Consider the following 13,572-nt stretch of genomic DNA (forward strand, 5'->3'; position numbering starts at 1 on the left):
ACAGTAGCTTAGATCATGAGACTGCACAGATTTTTGTTATTTTAGAAACAAATTTCAAAGAACTTTGGCAGGATTTTACTTGCTCAATACAGTGTACAACTTTTTTTACATACAAAACAGCTGCAGAAGGGACCTTATTTTTCTAGGCAAAGGCAACATAAGATATTATTACAAAGGTCGAAGTTGCATGCTGACTAAAAAAATCCATGATTTGCATAAGAACATGCAAAGTATTGTAAAATTCATTTAACTTTCATTTAACCTTTATTAATTAAGGCACAAAGGTGAAATCAGTTACTCTTACAATGTAATTACCTTTTATTATGAATTAATGTCTTTTCAGTACAAATAATATTTGACATACTAAAAGAAACATGGTCAGCATATTTAGAAGAATCAGAAGCCTTTTTTAATCAGCCTGAAAACTGTAAAAGGCAAGTAACATGGTATTTGCAACAAAACTGATTTGACAGTCTCTGGCAATATCCTATCTCCTTTGTGAAGTAGTAAAGATTTGCCTTTAGTTTGAATGATATACCATTTTTCCTTTAATAACAGTACTTACTAACCACAACCTAACCCTGTAAGAACAAACCCTGTAGACTAAACATTCTACCACTGCTTTTTGAAAAGCATACCATAATTATCACTTTTTCCACTGAAGAGAAAGGAAGCCAGAGACCGCAAACATTTTCCATTTTCCTAGCATTCGCACAGGTGTAAAATTCAGAATGGACAGTACCAAGCAAAGACTACTTAAACTTCTTCCTTTGAAGTCTGAAAAAGGGAGCTTAATTCTTTCAGACAAGTTATTTTCAAAAACAGGTAGTTTTTAAGAGTATCTTTTTACATAGTTTTAGCCAAATATGGGATTAATTTATAACAGCTCAGAGCAAACTGCCTGGAACTTTTATATGAGAGTTATTCATGCACTACATAACTACATGTTTTCCTGATATTTCTAAATTTTCATCACTGCAACAGCAGCACCACATATCAATCTCCCTGCCTAATCACTCTTTACAGAGAAATTCATCAAGGCTTAACACAGTTTAGTTAAGATCCAGAAAGTAAACTAGCAATATCTAGTTTAACTGCATGATCCTGTTGGACATAATGCAGATCTTTCAAGAGACAAAAGGTATACTTTGTAATTGTACTCTGAAGATATATCTCATACAGATCATTCTGTGCACCTGCATACAATGAAATTTAAGACCACCTCAAAGTACTAAAAAGCCACTCTGCATCCAGCAGGGGGTATGAAGCACTAGCCTCTTCACAACAACGCAACTACAAAACAAAACTTCAGTTCTACAGAAAGGTGGGTGGGAGATGGATAATCTTTTTGGATGTGTATTTTAAGCAGAACAATTACAAGTAATTGTCTTTTCTCTAAAGACACTCAACAAATGACAAAGTTCTAATGATTTCTCTATAAAACCACACGCATCATCAATGAGAAACTACAAGCAGTATGAAGTGTAAACAAAGCGTACGTACCATGGTTTGTAAAAATAAAGATTTGTGTGGGAGGGAGCTGAAGTATAATTGTAGTAAATTTATTTTACACCAGAGTGGATGAAATTTATTTACACTCCCTGGATGAAAACAGATTAGATTGTTGCCGTAGTTAGGACAGACATGCAAGCATGAGAAAATATCAGCAGGAACTAATGCCACCTGAAGTGGTGTTCATAGCACTCAACAGCTTAGCATAAAGTTGGAGCCTGAAACTCACTGAAAGTTTGTCACTATCACCTGGAAAAATGATCTTTCATGTCCAAAAACTGAGTTCACAAGCACAACGGCCAAAATGTTGATTCTATAAACTTCATAATGATTCCATCATCCCATTACAGATGGGTTTGTTTAGATTTTTTTTTTTTAATTAACTAAACTTTGATATATTCATGCAAAGATAAGGGAGGACATGCAGTGAAGGACTCAGTGTAGTTGTAGCAGTGTCACTCTCAGGATATGAGACACACACGATGGGTGAGGTAGTATCTTTTATTGGACCAACTTCTGACAGAGTCCTGAAGAAGAGCTCTGTGTGGCTCCAAAGCTTCTCTCTCTCTCTCACCAACAAAAGTTGATCGAATAAAACATATTACCTCACTGAGTGAAGGAATCTAACAGGATAAGGGGTGAGGAATGTAATCAAGCAGTTTATTCGGGGCAAGTAAAGTTATCTATTCCTTTCCACTCAAATGTGTACATTCTTCTTATCGGCTCCTGTGCAGCAAGAACTCAAGACATCTTCTCAGAAACAAGCTTATCAGCTTTTAGTCTCTCAGAAGCCATGACAATAGAGAGCGCAATTCCAGGCCGGAATGTAGAAAAGTTCCCCAGTTCTGTGTGATCAAATATGGCTACACATGCACCTTGATCAGCAGGAAATTAATGAGAATGCAGAATCCTTGTCTTCTGCTCTGCTTAGTCTCGACTCTTACAACTTGAAGTAATGAAGCAAATGCTTATGAGCCTCCCTCCCCAGTGGATAGAGGTGTTTCTTGCCACTGCAGGAGAACCTGTAGTGTGTCACCCATGTGACAATATGGCTCATTTATACAACGTAAAAAGTAGTTTCATGGGAGTTTTGCAATATCTCCTTCCTCTATGGATACCTCCTCGTGAAATGAGAAAATAGGGAAAAAGTTAAATACTCTACCAATCTGAACGTTATTTTTGCTAGCATTCTCCCTCCACTCCTTCAAAGTAAGTTCTGTGAACTATCTGAGCCCCTATCTGACCCCTACTGATCTTTCAGTAGCAGTTTGTCAACCAGTAGTCAATTTATAGATAAGAAAGTGAGTTAAATTCGGAATACTGAGCAGCTCCCAATTAAGAGATTGAAATGGCCACAATGCAGGTTGGCTCCTTAGGGTCAGGGGGCAGTTTCAAATTGCCACTTTCAACCTCTCATTCCTCCAACTCCAGCCATTCACTTCCTCACACATCTTTTCATCTCTATCCATTCAGGGTGAATTATCTTTTATAAATCACAACTGAGAGTTTGAAGAATTACAGACATTTTAATTAAACAGTGCAGGCCATTGTTGGATCATATTAAAGAAGTTCTGTATTAAAATCACAAATGAGTTTGATTCCCCATAGTTTAAATTCCAGGGTATTACTAATTAAGAGGTCTCTTGGTTTTTGGTACTGTTTCTCTCCCTCTATGTGTGAAACTTGCAAGCTGCTAATTGCATTACTACATTCTAAGACAGAGTCTGTTCTCAAAGCAATTCACACAGAGAGAGACTCAAAGCAATACTCTGTAACAACAGAACCAGCACCCAGAGACTCCCCACCCTTTTGTTGTATTAACAATTGTGATTAAAATAGAGATAGAGGATGTATGTGGATGGATGCTTGGTGTGGATAATAACTGAATGATCAGGGAGGTGCCAGCCTAAGAATCCAGTGTCCATCGGCTAAAGGAGGCGTCAAGTGGAAATAACCAGAGGACCCCCAGAGGGCAGACTGGAATCCACCCAACAGCCTCAAGAATGGGAGAACCAAAGAACAAGATAACATTTAGCAGCACGGAGCCGTCAGGAATGTGTTATCTGCTGACTGATTCAGCAACAGCATGATGAAGCAATTCCCATAGACTGGCATAGGAAGAAATTCCTATAAAAATGGACTCTAGAAAGTGAGAACTTTGGGGTCTGATTCTGCAAATCAACTTCCAGGAGCATCAGATGAGCATCTGACAAGGCCCTGCTCCCTCCTCACGTCCAGGTCACCTGGCCAGTGGCTTGGCATGAGCAACTCTAAAGCTGGTAACTATGATAAGAACCTTGCAGAACCTGTGTGTGTGTGTGTGTGTGTGTGTGTGTGTGTGAATGAATGTGTGAATAAATATGAGATTGAATGGAATGTTATAGCTATAACTAACTGCTTACTATGATTCTTTCTGTATGCACAATAAATGTGGTATTTTGCCTTTTCCTCTTTAATAAGATCCTGCTGGTTTTTAACTTATTGGTATAACACCATGGCCTGCAATCCCTTCCATGCTTTTGCCCATTAAAATATTAAAGGGTGATTTGTGGAAAGTAATCCACATTAGGACACACTGTATTTGTTTAAAAACTCAAAAATTGCTTTAGTTTCTTCAGTATTATTTTCTATCTTTCCAGTCTTGCTCAGTGAGGAAGCAGCTAAGGCAGGGATGGGCAAACTATAGCTCGGGGACTGCATCTGGCCCTCCAGAAGTTCGAATCCAGCACTTGAGCTCCAGCCGGGGAGCAGGATCCGGAGCTTGCCTTGCTCTGTGTGGCTCCTGGAAGCAGCAGCAGCATGCCCCCACTCCGGTTCCTATGCATGGAAGCAGCCAGCTGCCCCCCCCCCCCCACACACACACACACCCCAAGCGCCGCCCCCGGAGCTAAGGAGCTCCTTGAGGTAAGCACCGCCTGGAGCCTGCACCCCTGACCCCCTCCTGCCCCAGCCCTGATACCCCTCCTGCCCTCTGAACTCCTTGGTCCCAGCCCAGAGCCCACACCTCTTCCTGCACCCCAACCCCCAAATTCGTGATCATTCCTGGCCCGCCATACAATTTCCATACCGAGATGTGGCCCTTGGGCGAAAAAGTTTGCCCACCCCTGAGCTAAGGAGCTACTGAGACCTGCTCACAGCCCATGGTAACCAAACAGTCAACACCTCTTGAGAGAGTTTGAGCTTTCCTACCAGTTCTACTTTTCGCAATTGGCACCTACTTCCCATTTAATAACATTCAGTTCCAGATTACTAAAACTTAGTTTTTACAATAAGCGTTTTGTTAACCCTACCAACATCACAAAAAAGTTATACTGAACTGTAAGGGCTTATACAGTGTTTCAGTTGAAGAATACCTGAGCAGAAAAGGGAGGAAAAAAAGTTGCAGATAAAAAATTGAGACTGATCACAGGTTTAGGTAGCCTCTGCAGTTAGCAGCTGTAGGATTTTTAACGGGACTTCGTAAAAACTGAAGTGGGGAGAAGTCTACCATTTTGGCATTTGCCTATTAAATATAATGGATATAGTGATATATGAGCAACAAGGTCCAACTGTACCTGCAGCATGGCTCAGATTTCAAACAGCCAACTGAAATTATAGAATCAGAGGACTGGAAGGGACCTCTAGAGGTCTTCTAGTCCAGTCCCCTGCACTAGTGGTAGGACTAAGTATTTTCTAGACCATCCCTGACAGGTGTTTGTCTAACCTGCTCTTAAAAATCTTCAATGACGGAGATTCCACAACCTCCCTAGGCAGTTTGTTCCAGTGATTAACCATCCTGACAGTTGGGAAGTTTTTCCTAACATTCAACCTAAACCTCCCTTGCCGCAACTTAAGCCCATTGCTTTTTGTTCTATCCTCAGAGGTTAGGAAGAACAATTTTTCTCCCTCCTCCTTGTAACAATCTTTTATGTACTTGAAAACTGTTTTATCCCCTCTGTCTTCTCTTTTCCAGCTAAATGTATATGCCTAGTGATTTCTAATGGCAGTTGGAGCACAATGCATTTCTACATTCTATTGCTGGACTGATGCAAGACGTCTCCTTGAGCCAACAGCTTTAGAATTTTGAACCTGGAGAATTTCTAACTTGATCACATCCAAGAGCTGGGATAGGTTATGATGGGTATCTTTATAGAAAACAAATATGGAGTGACAAGTAAGAGGTAAAAACCCTTTGGCGGACTCTGAAAATGTATCCATATGTAACATGATTAACCAAATGTTCCTTACCCTAAGGGTCCCACAGCTTATTTATAATATGTCTGGTAAGTGTTCTAGTATAGATATGTTTTTCAAATGATTAAATCAGAGCCCAAAAGCATCTGGCACAGATGTTAAATTATTGCGCATCTTTGTTTAGCTTATTCTCATCTCTCCACAGCAGCAACAGTTTTTCTGGATGCAAAGAATGTTTCTATAAAGCAGGCCATTCACTCAAGATGAACCGTCAGTTCCATCTTAGGCTCTAATTTTGTTAAATATATTCATTTTAATCCAACCCTAGTGCAAGAAAACCTTCCCTTGCAAACATGGATGAGACAAGGGTGCACACTTGCCCTTTTTGATATGCTTAATTTTCAGTGAGCCTTTTGCTACAGCTCTTCTCAGAGATCAAAGGTTCACAAAAGATGCTGTGCACTGCAAACTACGTTCTGAAGATTGAACATGCACATCACAGATCCAGAATAATTTTAATACTTATTTCAAGCCATTCACTCCTTGTACTCTGGTATCGAGGCACAAGACAAACTGTAATAAATTTCAAGTAATTTCTCTAAATCCCTTATGCAATTCTGCCATTTTTAATCTATTTCCTGTACAACTGAAACCAAAATGGCAATGTTTGCAATTGATCTGATTAACTTCGATTATGTAAGTGATTAGAAAGACTAAAAGTTTCAAAGAGGTTTGCACTTAGTTTGACTTGTTTGGATAAATTAAACAAGATAAAAACAAATATTTTGTATTTGTTATTTCTGATTGTTAATCTACTACAAATTGCAAAAAGTTAAAGACTTTAATGTCTTAAATGACAAGTATTCAGTATAACAACTTCCTATTTTAAAATAATTACAGAAATAAAGGAATTAACCTTAAATTCTTACGGAATTAATCTGTCTCCAAGAATGAGGATAAAAATAAAATGTGTCTAAAAGAAAAAGAAACATCATACAATATATGCCCTAACAGTGAACAATGCCGTACAGTTTATATCTTGCAGAAAGTGTTAAAATGGTTTGAATCAATAGCTTTCACATACCACAGGTTCAGGCACGGCACATAATTGCAGCTCTCTAAGCCGACATCCTTACCTCTAACTATAAAGCATAAGGAATAGCAATGTAAAATGTTACAGCTGGAACACTGCATCAAGAAGAATCTATATTTTAACATACAAAGACTAATTCGCATATACGCCCTGATCCTGCAAGTTACAATGCATAAAATGAAGGCTTGTGCTCCATGTGTTCCACAAAACTCAGTAGGAATCTTTGTGGATGTAGGGATCTGCTCACACATTGAAATCTGCAGGACTGGGGCTCTAATAAGCAAAAACTAACCAATTTTAAAATGGCAAGTTGTTCTGAATGAATGATTGGATAAGAACCTTCACACAGTGATATGACAATAAAAAAGGATGTTTGCACAGATCCAAGACAAATACCCTATACACCTAGTACACAATTTTTAAAATATCTCCAGAAGAGCTGGGTAAAACAAACATCACAATGCTAGGCATTTTCACAATACATAACAGTAAAATAAACTGAGTTTAAGTCATGAATTTTTTTTTTTTTTTTTTAGACACTTTAATTAGCTGCTACTAATTTAACACGGCTGCTACTCTGAAACCTGTCTTCAATTGGCTAGTAAAAACCCTTTACATATAGAGAATACAATTCTACATGACAAAGTTAAAACAGTCCTAAAAATTTCGGACCAGTTTTTTAAAGGTATTTAGGTATGGTGCCTAAATATCTATAATAACCAATGGTGTGGATTTTGTCAAACCTGCCTTTTACAAAGCTAGAGGATTCCAACATTTGTGTCAATATATCTGGGATGGGTATTCTCTATCATCTATGCCACCTCCATTAGATTTCTTTAAGTGTAGATCCCGCCCCGCCCCCCCCCCCCGCCATATATATTTAGTATAAAAACACTTCTTCTAGTATTCCCCAATATATATTCTGATATACTTTCAAAAAGGAAAGCTTGCTAGATTTAAAAGATAGAGTTTTCCTGTGCATGACAAAACAAACTTTGTATAAGAAGCTTATAGTAAATGCAATATACAAAAATGATTTGACAGGATGAAAGGAAGGCCAAATTCAAGGTCAAGAAGGAAAACAACCCTGTTTTTTCCCAATGAAGCTTTCACTGTTTATGCTGTATCTAAAAATGAATACGTAAAACAATGAGATTTTCTCCAATCACACTAAAAAAAGCTAAAACCTAGGACAAGCGCAATTTATACCATAAAGCTGCTTCATTCAACATCACGTCTGCATTACAGCTGTCAGAAACATCAACAATCATTTTTTGAAAAAAAGAGCAACTATGCAAAGCTGATCACTGTGTGTGTGGAAACACTGAACTCCTTAGAGGAATGTTATCTTAAAACGAACAGGACTTGAAGTTAGCATTTTATTAACATTTCTAAATGTAACTGCCACCTTTATTTTCTGAAAATGTCATGCATTTTCCAACAGAAGTCTGAATTCAAAATGTACATTAATTTTCATGTTCACAAGGTCAATATTTGCCTGATAGGAAGATTTTTTTTACGTACATTGTTTTATGGATAGTAAAAGCCTTGGCAGCAAACATTTTAAATCGTCTTAATACAATCCAACAAACTAACTGACAGGATAACTTTGGCTGCAACTGACCAGAAAATATAAGCATTGTTATGGCATTTTTGGAAAGGATGGGGAAAATGAGAAATAGAAAGTCAAACATTGAAGGACATATTTTAATGTATTTAATATAATATATACAATAAATATAAATGTGTATATGTAAATAAGAGGACTTATATGACTGTTATATGAATAAGTGATCTGGATCATTACAAATCCAGGTAACAGGTATCTAGATTTCACACTGAAGTTCAAAGTAAAGCAGCTGCAAACTCAAACTTGTGTTCAAAAATCCACTTTCTTAACTGAAGACCACTCTGCATAAATGCCTTGACCAGGCAGGCCTGATTTTTAAGTTGCACACTTTTTAAATATCTCCAAGGAAAATATAAAGCAGATACCCACTTTAAAAAAAGGATACTGGGGCAGGAGATCTACAGTATCTAAAAGCCGAGTGGTGTCATTTCCGCAGAAAAAGCTAGGAAATTCACTAGAAAGAAGCAACCCAAAATTAAATCAGATTGAAAAATCTTGTATAAAGCTAAAATCTCATAATATTGATCTCATCTTTCCCCCTTCCCTTCATATTCTACCTTTTTTCCTTCTGTATTTTTTTCTTGTCCAGTTTTTTAATTTCCCTTTTTTCTTCGCTCCCACTTTGTCCGCAACTGCTGAAGCCCAGACCCCCACCTTGCCTGTTGGAATGGTGTCCACTTTAAATATGAGCTGGCACCTCTGGGACAAGTAGAAAATTCTCTCTGCCCCGTGGAAAAAAATGCAGGCAACAGCAGTGTGAAACGGATGTGTACCTGGTTGGTTTCACTACTTTGCTCCCCATTTGTAAAATGGGCATAATACCTGCTTTTTCATCCCTTTGTTTGTCTTGTCTCAAGACTGCAAATGATTTAGGATAGGGACTGTTTCTTACTGTTGTGTATGTACAATGAGGCACCAATCTCAAATGGCACTGTTAGCCACTACTGTCATAAAACACCACCACTTCGGGCGTGAACCTTTATATGAAGATTTGAAGTACGTGAATTATGTATATGTAACTAAGTAAAATACCAACATGAATGTTTATAATCAAAACTAGATTCCATCTCATAATACATCATTGGCTCCTAGCGTCTTTTCTCTTCTCCTCTCCTCTCAGTTTCTATGGTGTCCCTTACTAGGTTTTCAGGTTTCCCAGAGGTGCTGAGGTCTTAACAATATTCTGCATGCCTAGAGGGAAGCAGTTACAATTTTAGTTGGGAAAAGGATAGACAGAAGGAAAACAAGAATAGCGCTGCTTGCGTTCTTATAGTCATCCAGCTCTGACAGATTTGCCCTTTCAGCACTCCATCAATTCAATCAGCTGCCTGTCACTATCAGAGTTTCTCAGTAGCTCAAGCCTGTTTGATTCAAACATCAGAAATCATGGTATGTTGTGGTGGTGTCATCCTACAAATAGTAAGTACAATGATGTGCGTAACAATCTGGTATTCTAGCTCTTGTTTCTATGACTGCTCAGTGCAGAGGACAGAACAAGAGATAGTCAAAGCAAACAAGGGAGAGAGAACATACAAATACAGGAAAACAGGAGAACGTGAAAGGCTAGGAGAGGCGCAAGATTACAAAGAAAGAAAGCTGACAGCTGTTAGGTAGAGCAGCTCCTAATGTTATACTAACAGAGCATTTGAAGCAAATTTCTCTGACTGACTTGCGTCACTTTCATCATGACTGCCTGGATTTAAATTAGCAGGCTTTTCCAATGGCTGTGTAGACCAGGTTCTGGATAATGTCTCAATGTTTCATTAGTTACTGGTTAAACTACATCAACTATTATGGACCCCTCCATCAGGTGGTTTCTTGAATTCCTAAAAGACAACTGGTTTCTCTCATATCCAACATATCCTGCAGTGATTCTATTGTATCTACTTTTTTTAATCATCATAAAACACCACATGCTGAATTCGCTCTCTTTTTTTTTTTTTTTTTTTTTTAATTAAAAGGTAGCTGCCTCTCACTATCAGAAATCAGAACAAAATCCAGGGAACCAACTCCTTGTTGCTCCTGCTCAGGAGACTGAAATATAAGTTGCCTGCCAAGCACAAAAAAAGTCTAAAGCTACAGGGATTATATGCACCTGGAACAATAAGGCTCCATCCTCTTTGTGGACTTGCATAGAGTATGCATGGGTATGAACAGTCTGTTAACATACAAGATACTGAGGAAAGGAACCAAACTTGAACTGTATAAAAATTTTACAATTAACCTTTTTGATTAAGAGTCAGTAGCAAGAAAGCCCAAATGTCTAGACTAGTTTATCAAAGTAGACAGATTTAAGTTCACTTTTAAAAAATATCTGAGAAACCTAGGACAAAACAAAAAATGCAGTATAGGCTTCACAAATCAAAGCCATGCAGGCTAATGGTATTTTCTACTTTAAAGGGTTTGCTATGGAAAAGAAATCTAGGATAAAGTTTGCATTTGAAAAGCAACTTTTACAACAATTCAGATCCAAGTAAAACACAGACTGTTCTTTAAAACATACTAGTTAAACTGTATTTATGTGGAACAATACTGGCATCCAGTGGCCAGTTCAATTAATCACAGAAATGGCTGACAAGTTATTCTCGTATGTATTTACTCAACAGGCAAAAATAAAAATATGGTGTCTGTCCAGAAAAATGTACACGATTTATAATCTACATTTATCTATAGCAAAATACACACTTATCTCCCAATTCTTATAGATACATTTGTTACCTGGTAAAGCAGTGATGAAGTCCCGTTGTAACATGGGCTTCAAATAAGAGTTAATATGTCCATGCTGATAGTGACACATTCGTGAAATAAGGTGTTCCACAAATTCAACCTGATCTGATTCAGACCACTGGTCAAAATATTTAATACACAAGTCTTTTTCCTTTTCGTAGTTTCCTTCCGATGGTCGTTTCCTTGAGACTATCACGGATGAAGTTCCATTACTTATCTATTTTTAAAAAAGATATAAAAGTTAATACTTATATATCAGCATGTATAGTCAGGTAAGAGTAATCTGAACTCTGAAAAAGGGGCTGAGAATGCAAGGAAGTGCATCTGAACAGAATGAAATTTTAAAGTCTATAATAAAAGCCATTTATGCAAAAAGATTAACTTGGACATTCTGCTTTCATAGATGAGATTACTGAAATTGTTTTTTTCTTATATAATTATAAATTATCAATTACACTGAAAAACTAAAAATCTCTTCCCATTTACAATTATTTAAAGAAACACTGAAGTGCTCATTCAACATAGGGGAAAGGCTCTCCTATCCACACCACAACTTTCTACTGCTGTATTCCTTCCACAACTTCCACTGGTTTCAATGGATGTAATTATACAACACAAATCAGGAAAAAGATATGAAGTGCCGATAATAATTAGAAATTAAAAATTGCACCGCCCATTTCTTGCCCCATCATTTAAAACTGAAAGGAATTTGTAAATTATATATCCTTTCCTTATGACAGTCCATTCCTGCCACCTGAGTGTGTGCAAATGCCAACACCTAAGACCATTAAATGGGACCTTGGTTTTTAATTTTCCAGTTGGGTGCCATAACAGATATTGCCATGGATGCCACACCACTATACAATACAGATGTTAAATTTTTCACTCAAGAATAGAAGAAAGTTCAAGGCCATACTGCCTACTTCCATGATACTTTTTGGTACCAAACATTCTCAATATTTGGTAAGAATTTCTAACCATCACTGTGCATACACCACCACCTAGTGTTTGAATCACATAATAAGCACTATTATAGGATGACAAGACATCGTGCAGTTTAGGCAGAAAGAGTGATAGCAAGAAACAGGACAGCTCCACTAAGATCTATAGTATATTGACAGCAGGCTAAGCTTCACTAGTACCCTGAAAATGTGAAACTAGAGCTTCCAGATTTAAAAGTGTTACGCATTAATCCACTATGCTATATGCAGACACTTAGGCCTTATCTACACTGCTACTTACAACACTGAAACTTTCTTTGCTCAGGGGTGTGAAAAAACCCCCCCTTAGCGATGCAAGTTCCAGTGCTGTAAAGTGGCAGTGTAGATAGTGCTACAGTGCTGGAAGCCATGCTCCCAGCATTGGTAGCTAGTCCCCTCACCGAGGTGGTTTTATTACAGTGCTGGGAGAGCTGGAGCCGCGACTACACAGCCACATTAAAGCACTGCCACAGCTGCGCTTCAATGCCAACTGTGTAGACATACCCTTAGATGTGCAAATTGATCCACAGAGCATTTCAGGGTATGTCTGCAGAGTTTGTAGGAAAAGCAGTGATACTGCTAATTTCAGTTTGCTATAGGATTCCTTAAGTTTTCAAAAGCCTCTTGAAACTAAAGGATAAATACCACTTAAACCAGCAGAGTGGTTGTTTCATGCCTTTCTTTGCTGGGTGTTTCTCTGGTGTACAAGTTGAGCAAACCTCAAATTTGCAAGACCCTAAAATTGCACGGGTAGTAAATATAAGGGAGGACAGAACTAAACAAGTAAGGGATTGCTTGTAACCTCAACTGTTTTCAGGGAAGATTTGATACAAACATGGCTACAACCACCACCCAGAAAGGGAAAATAAAGAGAATAGAATTGAAGAGGAGCATGTAACCAAGCAGCCACACATATCACAGTCTTCCTCTTCCCTTTACTTTTTCACAGAAAAAAAAGCATAACGTTCTGCACATGTGGTGTGTGACAAGGTCTGAAAGGTTACCGTTTGAGCAGTGATATCTCAAAAAGCATTTGTCACTGACATTCTACATTTTATTCATCTACCTCTTCTTTATACATGACAATAGTTACACACACACCACACCATCCTTTGGATTATTCCTCTTGTATAGGGAGTAAAGTTCATAGGTAGGGAGATGACTGTTTAAATATAAAAACATCAGCACACAAGGAGAAGTTGCCCTATAATCTGTTTTTTTTTAAAAGGACAAGGTTTTATGGACAGGCAATTTTGACTGTTTATTTTACTGGGAAATAAATCCATAGATTTATGGATTGCTGGTCTCTCAGGCCGAGACCATGTGACTGTTTTAGAGTCAACTCTAGTCAAAGCCGCATTCCATATAGCAGGCTGAACTTCTCAGGAGAAGATGACCGATTACTATCTGGCAATAATTGATCAAATTAAATCCAGAGGTTTCCTGGTACTGTGTTT

The 13,572-nt window shown here is 38.0% G+C and overlaps 1 protein-coding gene across 6 annotated transcripts in view; it reads right to left on the bottom strand.

Annotated features, from left to right (window-relative positions):
* FBXW11 (F-box and WD repeat domain containing 11) overlaps window positions 1–13,572 on the bottom strand; it is a 122,483-nt gene that overhangs the window by 47,970 nt on the left and 60,941 nt on the right. For all 6 annotated transcript variants that reach the window (XM_037905988.2, XM_037905984.2, XM_037905989.2 and 3 more), the window contains one exon: window positions 11,127–11,352. In XM_037905988.2, the coding sequence (XP_037761916.1) occupies window positions 11,127–11,352 (226 nt within the window). The remainder of the gene's footprint in view (window positions 1–11,126; window positions 11,353–13,572) is intronic.

Source organism: Chelonia mydas, chromosome 8 (genome assembly GCF_015237465.2).
Source record: "Chelonia mydas isolate rCheMyd1 chromosome 8, rCheMyd1.pri.v2, whole genome shotgun sequence".
In the NCBI taxonomy this organism is placed as follows: domain Eukaryota; kingdom Metazoa; phylum Chordata; order Testudines; family Cheloniidae; genus Chelonia; species Chelonia mydas.